Source organism: Lissotriton vulgaris, chromosome 3_1 (assembly GCF_964263255.1).
Source record: "Lissotriton vulgaris chromosome 3_1, aLisVul1.2, whole genome shotgun sequence".
Classification (NCBI taxonomy): domain Eukaryota; kingdom Metazoa; phylum Chordata; class Amphibia; order Caudata; family Salamandridae; genus Lissotriton; species Lissotriton vulgaris.
In genome coordinates this window covers 1,773,642,268-1,773,655,497 of record NC_141689.1, presented here as the reverse complement: position 1 = coordinate 1,773,655,497, position 13,230 = coordinate 1,773,642,268, and the positions used below count along the sequence as shown (strand labels likewise).

General features: G+C 42.8%; 1 protein-coding gene across 15 annotated transcripts in view; it reads left to right on the top strand.

Annotated features, from left to right (window-relative positions):
- BLTP1 (bridge-like lipid transfer protein family member 1) overlaps window positions 1-13,230 on the top strand; it is a 1,831,302-nt gene that overhangs the window by 1,730,995 nt on the left and 87,077 nt on the right. For all 15 annotated transcript variants that reach the window (XM_086962202.1, XM_086962209.1, XM_086962198.1 and 12 more), the window contains one exon: window positions 8,728-8,920. In XM_086962202.1, the coding sequence (XP_086818328.1) occupies window positions 8,728-8,920 (193 nt within the window). The remainder of the gene's footprint in view (window positions 1-8,727; window positions 8,921-13,230) is intronic.

The window sequence follows — 13,230 nt, the reverse complement described above, 5'->3', positions numbered from 1 at the left end:
ACTGCACTGTATTCTGCAGCTCCAGCAGACATCCTACTCTCCACTCTTCAAGAACCAAACTGACCACTCCTCCTCTCCTGCAATTCGCTAATATGGATTCCTCTCCTCTAGTGGAAAGCTCCAGCCAGCAGCCTCCTCCCACCAGGTCCATGCACCGGGCTCCTCGCTCTAGACGCTCCCACAGTGATCAGCTGCTTGTTTCGTCTAGAGACCTGAGCCCAGGGACACTTCTTGATTAGATTCAGCTCTGGCCGGTTCTCTCCGGTTCGCTTAGGGCGAACAACAGCTCAAAACAAAAATATTACCTTTTCCCTTAAAGCATCTCATCTCTGCAGGGATAGAGAGCAAAATGGAGTCTCTTTAGTTCTGGGCCTTGTAGGCCTGAGAAGGATGAAATAACCCTTAGCTCTGTCAGAGTACCTACACAAACAATACTAATGTGTACTATAAAGTCAGGACCACAGGATCCACCCTCTACTATAAGCAAAATAATGAAAGGCAAAGCCAATAGGCAATAGATGGATTAGAGTAAGGGATCTATCATCATATAAAGCAGCTATCCTCTTCTAGGTCTGGAAGAAAGGGCTTAAAAGGGAAGAATACAGCCTATATGTGTGAGCAAGCTTAAAGTCTTTATCACTCCGAAATAGAGCCAAAAAGCCTGTCAAGACATTCCACCCTAAGACTTTATCTTGCGAACATCTATAAACAACAACATACTAATAAACAAACATCAACATAATCTATCAACAAAACCAAAAACCAAAAGGCTCTCTAAAATAAATGACAACTTAAGGAAATTCCACCTGAACTTGATGTAGGGAATACAAATCTAACAACTAACTGAAAACAAATCAAAGCACCCTTGACCTGAATGCTGAAACATATCTAAGATTGATCTAATAACAACAGAAACTAACCAAAGCACCCTCAAACTAAATGTGCCTCAACTTCTAGTGATAACTGATGAAATCTATTGATGTAGGGACATGTTTGTAGAATGAAAACAGCAAGGGGCCTAAATGGGGCCTACCTACTTCGGACAACTTAAGAACTAAATGTACCTCAACTTCTAATGATAAAACAACAAAGGGCCTAAATGAGGCCTACCTACTTTGGTCAACTTAAGAACTAAATGTGCTTCAACTCCTAGTGATAACTCATGAAATCCATTGGTGTAGGGCCATGATTGTGGAACGAAAATAATAATGGGCCTAAATGAGGCCTACCTTCTTTGGTCAACTTAAGAAAGAATTTGATGAAATTTGACAAATAAACATGACAAAAGGTCTTCAAGGTCTGGGCAAACATTAATAATAGATGTAGGACATAACCTTACTAAAAAACACACCTCCCAGGACAACTTAAAGTCTAGGGTAACCACCCTTGGAACTAATCCCACTGTTCTAATTAAGAGTTAATGAATCAAAGTGAAAGTGTAATAACAGGAAAATAAGGATAACCCCATTCCTACAAAATAGCTGATGTAGCACTATGCATATCAAGCAATAAATCGAAGAAAATGATCTAAATGTGGTGTATATATCATCTAACTCAGGAAACAGTTTGTATCCACCTTCTGTATCGATCTGTGGAACACATGTGTGCACCCCCATTTAAAAGATTACAATCCTTTCATTGGCAAAACTGTTTTGCAGAAAACAGGAAAATTATAATAGGTGAAACATAAACAAGTGTATCAATAATGAATAGCATAGCATACTAAAGGCAAAATATAGTACTGCATAAACATCAAAACCATGAGAAATGTTCAATTGGGGCCTGTTTGTGAATGTCCATCTGAAATAAAAAAAATATGGGGAAAAAATGACTTCTTCTGTTGGAAACATAATTATAACCAAATAAAGATGGGTTCTTCAGCATAATTTTTGGGGTTCAAGGCAGTCAATTGTGGCATCAGTGTAGGACACCACCCTTCATCTTCATCTGTATCCGGTGCCAAGGAAGCACTTCCTCCGATCTGGTCATAAATTACCAGCTTCCGTCGTTCATCCGCCACCAATCCGGTCTGGTCTGGTTCCATCTTTCAAAAACAACAAACTAACATAAAAAAAAAAAGTAAAATAACAAAGGGAGTGGGAGGGGGGTGGGCCGACGCACACACCAAACACCACAACCCAACAACCTGAAACGAAAAAACAAGTATCATTAATCTAGCAAAAATAAATTTTCCATTTAAAAAACACCCCAAGTGCTTTTTATTGTCGAAAGAAACCTCCTAATTAATAAAAAACATTATTCTGAATTCAAGGAATGAATTAAATCATATCCTTTTAAATTTGTTGGGCAAAATCCAATTTTGTCATACACAGCCAGAAGGGCTGGGGCCTAGCAACTCCCGAATCCTCTGAGAGACAGCCCCTCCCTTCAGAAAGATGTTCGCGCTCAGAGTTTTGAATCCGCTCCAAAAAATAAGCAGAAGCCAGGCTACAGTGCGATGTAATTTTGAATCACTGCCAAGTGCTGATCTCATTGCAAGAGCAAGGCTGCTGCCAACCATTCTGTCCAAGCATCTCTAATCTCTAGTCAGGGAAGCTCACCCAGGCCTACTGTATTTATCTAACTCCCAGGGCCAAGCGTCTGCCAATTATTCTGCATGTGCAAGGATCCCTTATCTGAAGTCCATGAAGCTGTCTGCGCCGACAGCAAGGAAGAGCGACTTGACCCCCCCCTTACATAAACATTTCTCCGCGGAAAGAAATTGGAGAATGGCCAATAATAACAAGACAGGCACTGCTCGGCGCTCCAAGAGGGAAAGGCCCTCCCTTTACAAAATAGCTTTCTCTGGGAGTCAGGCTAACTCAAGGTCGAAAAACACATTCCCTGGAACTCAAAACACATCTGTTCCCAGGCCAGAGAGCTAACCATTATCCTCTAACTAACCGAAGCAAAATCAAAACGTGATGAAAAGCATCCTAAAACCAATAATTAATAAGGACATATTGTTTGCAACTAAGTCACAGGCTAGCATTTTGAAATAAATCTATTATAAAAACAGCTACTGCTGAAAGGGAAAAATATTAGAACAACATTGCATTTAATTTTCCATATTGAAAATAACATGAGAAGTAAAACAAGGGGTAACATGTAATTTTGCATTGCTGCATAATTTAGTGTGCAAGCTATTCTATTCAACCTATCAAAAAGGGCCAGATTCAACATCATTTATTTTTCAAATAGCCATTTTTTCAAACTGAGTGGGTTAAACTTCACACGCTATTCTAAGGGGCAGCTTGCATTGGAAAAAAAAATAATAATATTGTATAATTTCTAGAACACACATTTTATTTGTAAAAGCACACGGTTGCATTTCACTAATTAAAAGCACATTTTACCGTGCACTGTTGGGTATGATTGATTATTCACAACCTGTGATCATTCCAAAACACCGGTTTGCACATTCCTTTCTAGGTGGAAAACCCTCTACGAAATAATTAAAACAGCCCGTAGCGTGCACTCTAACTGGGCCATCTTTTTAATATTTCACTCATTTTAAATCATGCGTTCAAAAATAATTCTCCACACGTCTGTGGATGCATATTAAATAGCACATGTAAATGAACACTGCTCTCTCTCCATGCAAGATGTTACCATGCTGTCAGCAAGCTGACAAAGCACATAGGCAGAAACCAGCAACCAATGAAAGTGAAATCAAACCATCATTCATCTAAACAAACACTGACTTTTAGTGTCAGCTCACATAACCACGCATGTTAAACAGCATGTTAAAATAATAACTGCCGTCACAATTCAAGATATTAACCCTTTGGCAGTTCAAGCACAATCATTCCCCAATGACAGCAGTACATGGGAAATTCAAGAACTTATCACTCCACGTTTTCAAATAACACGTGCACATCTTCAAAACATTTTCTCCAAGCATTTGAAAGAGATCCAGCTCTCTCCTGCCTAACGCAACAATAACATGCACTGTACAAGCCATATCCACATGGCGCTATTCACATGCCATATTTACAAGAAAGTCAACAAGTCCAAAAAATGACATGCTCCTCACAAGGAATACATTCAAGGCGCAATTCACAAGGAACACAGCAAGTCAAAATGAGAACATGCACCTCACAAGCCATAATGATATGGCGCTATTTACAAGGCATATTTACAAGGAGCTATTTACAAGGAACTCCACAAGTCATATTACAATGAACACATTTCACATTGCACAGCGTAAGCAAACACAGCAGGCAATTTAATGGGCAATTTAAAAGCATTTTTCACACACATTTGTACAATTGGACCATCACAAAGATGTAATTGGCTCCCTCATGTAATGTCACCATTCAAGCCTGACAGTTCAAACACCAAGATGAAAAGCATTTCTTCCACCCTGCATAAGTCAAATGCCATGATGTACTGCAATCTCCTTACACTGCAACTGTTCAAGCCCATAGGCCAATTTTCGTGCCAAGTGCAAACCATCAAGATAAAAACCAATACAGCGCACACAGGCTTCGTAAACTGCAAGACTACGCCAGATGTAACTGGCGATTAGGGCACTCCCCCACAACTTATGGGAAACTATCCAAACACATGGCCAGGGCACACAGGCTTCGTAAACTGCAAGACTACGCCAGATGTAACGACTGGATTTTCAGACTAGATGGGATCAGCTCCTGAGAGCCCCTCCAACCCAGCCGGAACGTAACCACCTCCCTCCTCAGGACCATCTATCCAGGCACCTGGGTACCTACCTGAGGATGGGGAACTCGCAATATACAAGCTCATATCATTAGAAACACCACTAAATCTATAGGGATACTAAGAATACTCACTGATTACTAAGGACATCCATGCCCTACACCACACTCATACCTCATAGTCTCGCGACCACATGGGTCCAGACTAATCTACCCTGGGGCAGTTCTGATTATCTACCATTACACACTGATCACCATCAGTGCTCACTCGACACACAATCCGGCGTGCCTTACACACTGAGCTGCTGCCTCAGTGCTCACTCTCTTTCTATTGTGTCCACAATCCGGCGGAACTAAACACTGGTCTCCCCCCCAGTGCTCGCTTACTTACTTTCCGGTCCACAATCCGGCGGACCTACACACTGACTACCCTCAGTGCTCACTCAAGCCGCAATCTTGCGGGTATACACACTGACCACAATCAGTGCTCTCACTAACGCCACTTACCAATGACGACCACTTTCCTATGAATACCTTCAGCTCTCTGTCTCTATGTTGGGAAGTCTCTCTCACTATTCACTAAGGGTTCGCTACTACAATAATATTATGGGATGGCCGAATCACTTAGTGTCAATAATTCCCTAGCTCAAGGGCTCCTCTCTCTCCCTAATTATTCAGACTTACCGGATCAGGGGCAGCATCTGTTCTGGCTGTAACATCTGACTAGAAGAAAAGGTTACCTGTGCTTTTGGAATAGTGGACACACTGTATGCAGGAGTAAAAACGCTCTCTATCATAAGAACAACACATGCACACTAGTTCACTAAGAACTGGGGTATCTTTATTACAATAATCATAAAATACACATACACAAATCTGCGGGGTCTCTATGACTAACAGGAACTTTTAACACACCGCTGAAAGAAAAGGATTAGACATACAATAGCCTAGGGAATAAGGACAAGATTAAGGTGTAAGTGTAAAGTGGACTAGTTTAGACTACCTCACCTATTAGAAGGAAGATTTCTCTCTGTCTCTGGTGGGATCAGAGCTCTCTCTGTCTCTCCCTCCGTCACCACAGCTCCACGCCTCTGGCTCAATTACTTCAGCTGACAGCCTCAACTCCTCCATCTGCTTTAATGCTCTCTGACAAACTGGCAGTCCCAGCTGATAGTTACTGCTCTCTCTTCAGCTTCAGCAATCATCTGCCTTCTTTCTCCATTCCAGAAAACCAATAGAACTGCACTGTATTCTGCAGCTCCAGCAGACATCCTACTCTCCACTCTTCAAGAACCAAACTGACCACTCCTCCTCTCCTGCAATTCGCTAATATGGATTCCTCTCCTCTAGTGGAAAGCTCCAGCCAGCAACCTCCTCCCACCAGGTCCATGCACCGGGCTCCTCGCTCTAGACGCTCCCACAGTGATCAGCTGCTTGTTTCGTCTAGAGACCTGAGCCCAGGGACACTTCTTGATTAGATTCAGCTCTGGCTGGTTCTCTCCGGTTCGCTTAGGGCGAACAACAGCTCAAAACCAAAATATTACCTTTTCCCTTAAAGCATCTCATCTCTGCAGGGATAGAGAGCAAAATGGAGTCTCTTTAGTTCTGGGCCTTGTAGGCCTGAGAAGGATGAAATAACCCTTAGCTCTGTCAGAGTACCTACACAAACAATACTAATGTGTAATATAAAGTCAGGACCACAGGATCCACCCTCTACTATAAGCAAAATAATGAAAGGCAAAGCCAATAGGCAATAGATGGATTAGAGTAAGGGATCTATCATCATATAAAGCAGCTATCCTCTTCTAGGTCTGGAAGAAAGGGCTTAAAAGGGAAGAATACAGCCTATATGTGTGAGCAAACTTAAAGTCTTTATCACTCCGAAATAGAGCCAAAAAGCCTGTCAAGACACCATCTTAGAACTACAGAAAATAATTTTCTACTTACTATACTTTAGTTTTATGCTTCTAAGACCACTGCCACTTAGGCTTAGAACCATTGTGAAGCCCTGGAATATGATTCACTTTAAATAGTTACTTGGTACTGTCAAGAAGTGCTTCTTGAGGTCTGTGGCTCCAGATCGGTTCTGGTGGCAGCAGGAAGGGGATACAGCAGTAGTTGAAGAGTGGAAGAAAGAGAGGGCTTCATGGAAAGAGTTTGTGTCTATGTGACATATAGAGGAACATGCTTGGCAGTAGCTAAGGTATACCTTTTCAATTATTTCCTGCCCTTTTACTTTTGAGGCTCTGAACATCCCAAAAACATTGCTTTGGCCATAAGACCACTTTTCTGAAACAAGATGGTAAAATGAAATGCAGTTGTTGAGGGGTCAAGTTTAAAGTTTTCTTAACTACACTTTTCTGTGGCAGTTTAACAGTTCTTCATCCCCTTAAATTGACTTTGCTTGTTTTCTATGATCAGTAGGATTTAGAGGTCATCTATATTGTATTTAGCCCCCATAGAAGGAGGTCTACGGGAAACATGCATGTTTTAAGAGTTTGGATGACAGCAGTGAACCCTGGGAAGCCTCACAGTACAGTTAGACAAGCTAGTCTGCAAATGTCTACAAACATTCTATATTCAAAGACTTCTCAGGGAATTCATTTTTTAGGACTCTCTGAGAGCCTGGAGTCCAGCTGTTCAGTGGCAGCTGGTGATCTTTGAAAGTGGTGAGGTGTAATACTGGGCAGGAGTTCACCCCATTTTATTTTAAATTTGACCCCTCCCTGTCATATTGACTCTTTTTTTCTCACATCCTCTAACTCACTCACTTGCTCATTATCACTGATACCCCACTCACTGTTACCCCACTCACTGTTACACACAAACGTACTCATACTCGCTGGTTCTCATTCTAAGTTACTAAAACACTTACACACACTCACTGACTCTGGGACCTGGTGCAAATGCAACTGTTGCACCATTCATAGCTATGTCCCTGACTCACTTACACTCCCTCCCAAATCTTCCACTCGACCGTTCTAACACACTCATACTTCTTCTCTCACTGCCTCATACTCACTTTCACGTATTCATACACACTGTCAAATTCAGATTCTCCCTCATTTTCACTCTTATTGACAATCTAAAACACTCACACACACTTTCAGTTAATCCCCTTCACTCATAAACACATTCAGAATCACACACATGCATAAGAAAGAAATTGTTTTTCTTTACCTTGCTTACTTAGCTGGCAACTCTGTCGCTCCATGGCAGCAGCCGAACAGGAATCTGGTCCTGGGCATTGGATTCAACAACGATTCCCAAAAGGGAGCCATACGAAACAGCAAGGGCAGGATTAAAAAGCGAAAGGCCCACCTCAACCTCTCCGACTTCTTGATAGGACTGGAAGCAAAGCCCTATAAGAAACTGGGATAGTACTGACGAGCCTTTCACTGCAGCTGTGTATGGCTTTTCATTGGCTTCATCGATGCAATGTTGTGCGCCCTGACAGCCACATTTGCAAAAAGAACAATTGATGGACATAATGCAGAACAATGTCATACATTCACCCCAGTACAAAGATCTGGGCCTAAATCCATCATTTTTGTGCTCACCATGCCATTCCAGTTTGGACCTAGCCATGTGCAAATCAGTCTTGACCCTGCGCCCAATGAGAACAATCCAGCCACATTAAGCAGATATACTGTGCTGTTTGAGACATGCGTTGTATGTCTGCTAAATAAAATGGATTGTGCCTGTGTGAGGGGAGTGTATTTGAACTATGCCCCTCGAGTATGTGCAATTCAGACATACAACTACAACCTGTTTTTTTTATAAAAAAGCACTCTGTAGCTGGCTAATGTCTCTGCTCCATCTTCCTGTCATCAGAAGTCTGGAGACCAGGCACAGAGGACTGTCCTGCGCACTGGCAGTGTTCATGAAAACAAAAAACGTGTATTTTCATGAACACTGCTAAATTAAAAAATGCACAGGAGGCGTGGGAGGGGCTGTTTCCTTTGCCAGAGAATGATCCACACCATATTGGATATTTGAAGTGAGTTTCTAAAGCTTACTATAGATTTACTGTTTTTGTTTCCCACTTCAGCCCATATTTCGGAACATCCAAACCAACAACCCAGTCACAAAATTCAGATAACAATGGGCTCCACAGAATCACGTGTAGATTACATGGGATCCAGCATACTAATGGGCATCTTCAGTAATGCTGACCTCAAGTTGCAAGATGAATGGAAAGTAAATCTTTTCACCCCTTTGGACACAAGCATTTCGGATAAAAGGTATTTTGTGCTAAGTTATTTGATATTTATTGTGTTTTCATGTTGAATAGCAATTTTCTGTAAGAGGTACTTCAAGAACTTTCTTTTCAACAGGTGAGAACAATAGTGCTGGTGGTGTTATAAATCTTAGTAGGATTAGACACCTCAACAAGATATTACTTAATCAAAGTGGCCTTTTTGCAGTCAGCGAGCTACACTGTCATTTGTTTGATCTTTCTTAGCAGTGTTTAATCTGAATAGTCGCTCTTAAGGACGCTTCTCCCTATACATTCTTTACGTCCTCAATATACCCTAGGTGGCAGACTAAAACTGGACATTTTACAATACCTCTAGTAACAGGTGGCACCATAGTTCCAAGTCCACTTAGACAGATCCCTTGATGGGACATCACTAAGCCATATATAAGACCACTCAGCACTTTGGCAGCAGTTGCCTTTTTTCACACCCTTCAGCACTAATGTGCTCTTCTCTGAAGTAGTCCTCAGATTTTCACGTTTTTGCAGTGCTGTTACTACTGTCTCTGGTGCTTTAGTTGGTCTCCATCTTTGGTCTTCCTCCAGTACTGTCCCAGACCTTGTTTGCTAAGTTTGATGGGTGGTATGTCTTCCTCTGATGGAGTGAGGTAGGCATCATGGGTACTATAGGTCTCAAACTTGGTCTGGATCTGGCCCCCAAGATACCTTTGAAGGCGACCTTTTTGTCGAGGTCACCATCTCTTAGACCCTTTACTTCCATATTGTTGAGAAATTTCCCTCCTGTCTGGACTTCAAATCAAAATTATCTTTATTCTGCCAATATGTATGGCCATAAAAGCTCAAGATTAAATCCATTCATATTATACAAAAATGTTTTTTTTAATGAAGAAGATACATAGTTATTTCAAAACTCCTGTTTAAATTCATGTCATAAAACTGTTTAAAATGCATATGTTCTCAGGTTAATGGCAGCCATGATGTAGTTAAGAACAGCAGTGCAACATTCAAATGAGTTTAAGCTTTGCAAATAGAATAGCCCCCCTTTATAGGAAGTAAAAAACGTAGTCTAAAGAAATCATACAATGTGCAGAATAGCATAAAGTGCGCTTATAGATTGAGCTGTGACAGTCACACAGATAACATGGCAGAGAAGTATGCCATGTACCTCCTGTAGGAAAGGCTACTAGAAAGTGCACTGAATTTAGTCTCAACCTAGTGAGATCAAATCTATATTCTGGCGTTGTTATCCAGTTTAAATAAGGTTCTATGCCTAAGGTTGTCGAAATGTGCAAGTAACTGATTACAGAGGATATGGAGAGCGATCTTTCAATTCTTATTTCTTCTCTATGTGATCCAAATGCCCTTTTAAGTACTTCCTTGGATTTAGGAGCAATGCTTTCTGGTGAGTTAAAAAGGTAATTTAGTCCCGGTTATAAATTGTATTTCTTATACAGCTTGCCAAGGAATTGCGGTCACATTGTCTAAGCTCAAGCAATCCATCGTCACTTGTCTTGAGAGTTCTGCCTTGAAGGTGCTCCATAGTTTTAACCACCTGTCCTGACAACAACCTTTTTTTTTTTTTTTTTTTTTGATCGAACAAGGTTTTATTTCAAGACGTGAATTACTAGCTCAGACCAGCTTGGTATTTTGGCCAATGGATATGGCACAGCCCGAAGGGGTGCCTTCAATGCTCTTTTTTTCTTTTCTTTTTTTCTTTTTTTTTGTTTTGTTTATTTTTATTGAATATAACAAGCAAGGCAAGAACAAAGTATACAGCGTGCTTTGTTCAAACGAGGATGCAAAAACAGTACATCAAATAATCAATAATCAATACGAGGAAGGGAGGGGGACAGGGGGAGCAGCAATAAACAGACAATAGTGCAAACTTAATATGGGACCCCCACAACTGTGCAATATCCCGTTTAGCAATCATGGCCCCCAGGGTTGCCCATTGGGTCTGGGCTACATCATAATCTGTAGGCTCCCAGACATTTAACAAGCAGCGCCTAGCCTCCGGTAAGAGAGCTACCCCCGTCACCTCTTTCATTACATCGTACACCCCGCTCCAAAAATCCGCGACTTCATGACATTCCCAAATAATATGAAGAAATGTCCCCACCTGCCCACATCCCCGCTTACACAGACCGTCCTAGGAAAAGCCCATCGGAACCAGACGGGGGCCCGTGACGTACACTCTGTGAAGGATCTTAAGCTGGACCAGTCGAAGTCTCGCTGGAATCGCAACCTCCTTGGGAGAGGAGATCGCCGATTGCCAGTCCTTGTCATCCAATTCGAGGCCGTCACGGACCCAGAGATCACGTAAGGGCAGCAGGAGGTCTGACCTATCATTGATCAACTTTTAATAGACAAGGGAAATAGTACTGTCTGGAACATGACCGTCCAACAATCTATCTTCAAGCGGGGACGACTCCGGGACTACCTCCCCCACCGGAAAGACTGACATCAAGGCATGGAAAACTTGGACATAGCGGAAGTACTCTGTGTTCCCTAATTCAAACTCCGTCCTTAAAGTCTCAAACGATTTCACTTGTCCCTTAACCCAGAGGTCTCCCACCTTGCTAATACCAATGAGGTCCCACTTATCAAACCCCTTAGTCTTCCACAGTTTACCAAGTCTATCAGAGTCTAAAAGTGGGGTAGCTAAAGTTAAGCGGTCTTTCCATCCCATCGATTTAGTTGCATCTTGCCATATACGAACTGCCATCTTCGTAGGCCCCGACAAAGACTTAACCACTGATTTCGAGTACAGCGCCCTATAGTAGTTACCCCCAGGCAGCAGCCATCTATCCATAGCGAAAGCAGGGTTCAATTCAGGACCATACATACCATGATTAATGTCCCCCAATTGAGACGCCCAATAATATCGTTTGATGTAAGGGAGAGCAATAGCCCTGTCGTACCACGGAAGCGTTAGTTTGGCAAGCGCAATGCGAGGTCTACCGTCCCATATCAATTTCCTTTGAAGACCTTCAACTGTACGAAAATAACTAACAGGGACTATATCAAGGGGGTCCTCGTAAAGGAGCCTCACACAGCTAATAAAACCGGGACCAAACCCAAATTTAGCCAACGCAGCCCACAGATATAACCACTCAACAGTATCAAAAGCCATCGTGGCATCCAACGACGCCAAAATGGCTGGCTCACGTAGCGTTGCTGCCCTCACGAAAACTCCGTGCAGACGCCTAAGATTCAGCGCGGTGTTTCTATGGGGAATAAATCTGGATTGATCCGGATGGATCAGATCGCTAATAACAGTGATCAGTCGATTAGCCAATACTTTTGCAAGAATCCTAGGCTCGGCATTCAAAAGAGATATCGGTCGGTACGACGCACACTTATCCCTCGGTTTCCCCTCCTTATGTATAACAAGAATCGTCGCAAGTGGCTGATCACGGGGGAGAGAACCACACTCACGAGACTCTAGAAACATATCTCTCACATAGGGAGCTATCTTGTCAGGCTGCAACTTGTTTAACTCTATCGGCAGACCGTTAGGACCCATGGCTTTACCAGACCGCAGGGAGCGGATCGCAAGAGCTACCTCATCAGCAGTTATTGCACTATCCATTTGCTCTCTATCTGCATCTGAAAGACTCGGCAGAGCAATGTCCCGCAACAATAAGTGAGAGTCCTCCTCCGACCTGTCCGACACGGAGGAGTACACCGTCTGAAAATGATCCGCAAAGCACGCAACAATCCCCACAGGGTCAGTGACCCAAGCACCACTCGCCATCTCAATCTCAGGCACCACACGACTAGCTCTGTCCCTCTTATCCAACCATGCTATCAGTTTAGCTGCTTTATCTCCCACATCATACAGACGTCCCTGTTGCTCTCGACTCATGGCCTTAGCCGCGTCCGTAACCAACGCCCTGTATTCCAACTGCTTTAATCGCAATACAGGTACAAAAGGGGGTGGTGATGGACGGAGCATCTGAATCAATCAAACACTCACACCCAGTCAAAAGATCTGGGTTTAATCCATCACTGTTCTTTAGCCCACTCTGCCACCCCAGTTCAGACATGGCTATATGCAAATCAGTCTGACCCTGTGCCTCATGGGAACAGTCCAGCCCGAACTGCCAAGCCATGTCTTCCCTGGACCGGAAACAAGCTTCAGAGGACCGGTTTCTGGCATTCCAGCCGTCTTCAGCCCGGCTTGCTTGAATCCAGTGGCAAAGTGAGCAAGGGACTCACGTCTGAGCATACCCTGCCACACTTATGGCGGCCAAAAGCGGCACAAAAGGGGGTGGTGATGGACAGAGCATCTGAATCAATCAAACACTCACACCCAGTCAAAAGATCTGGGTT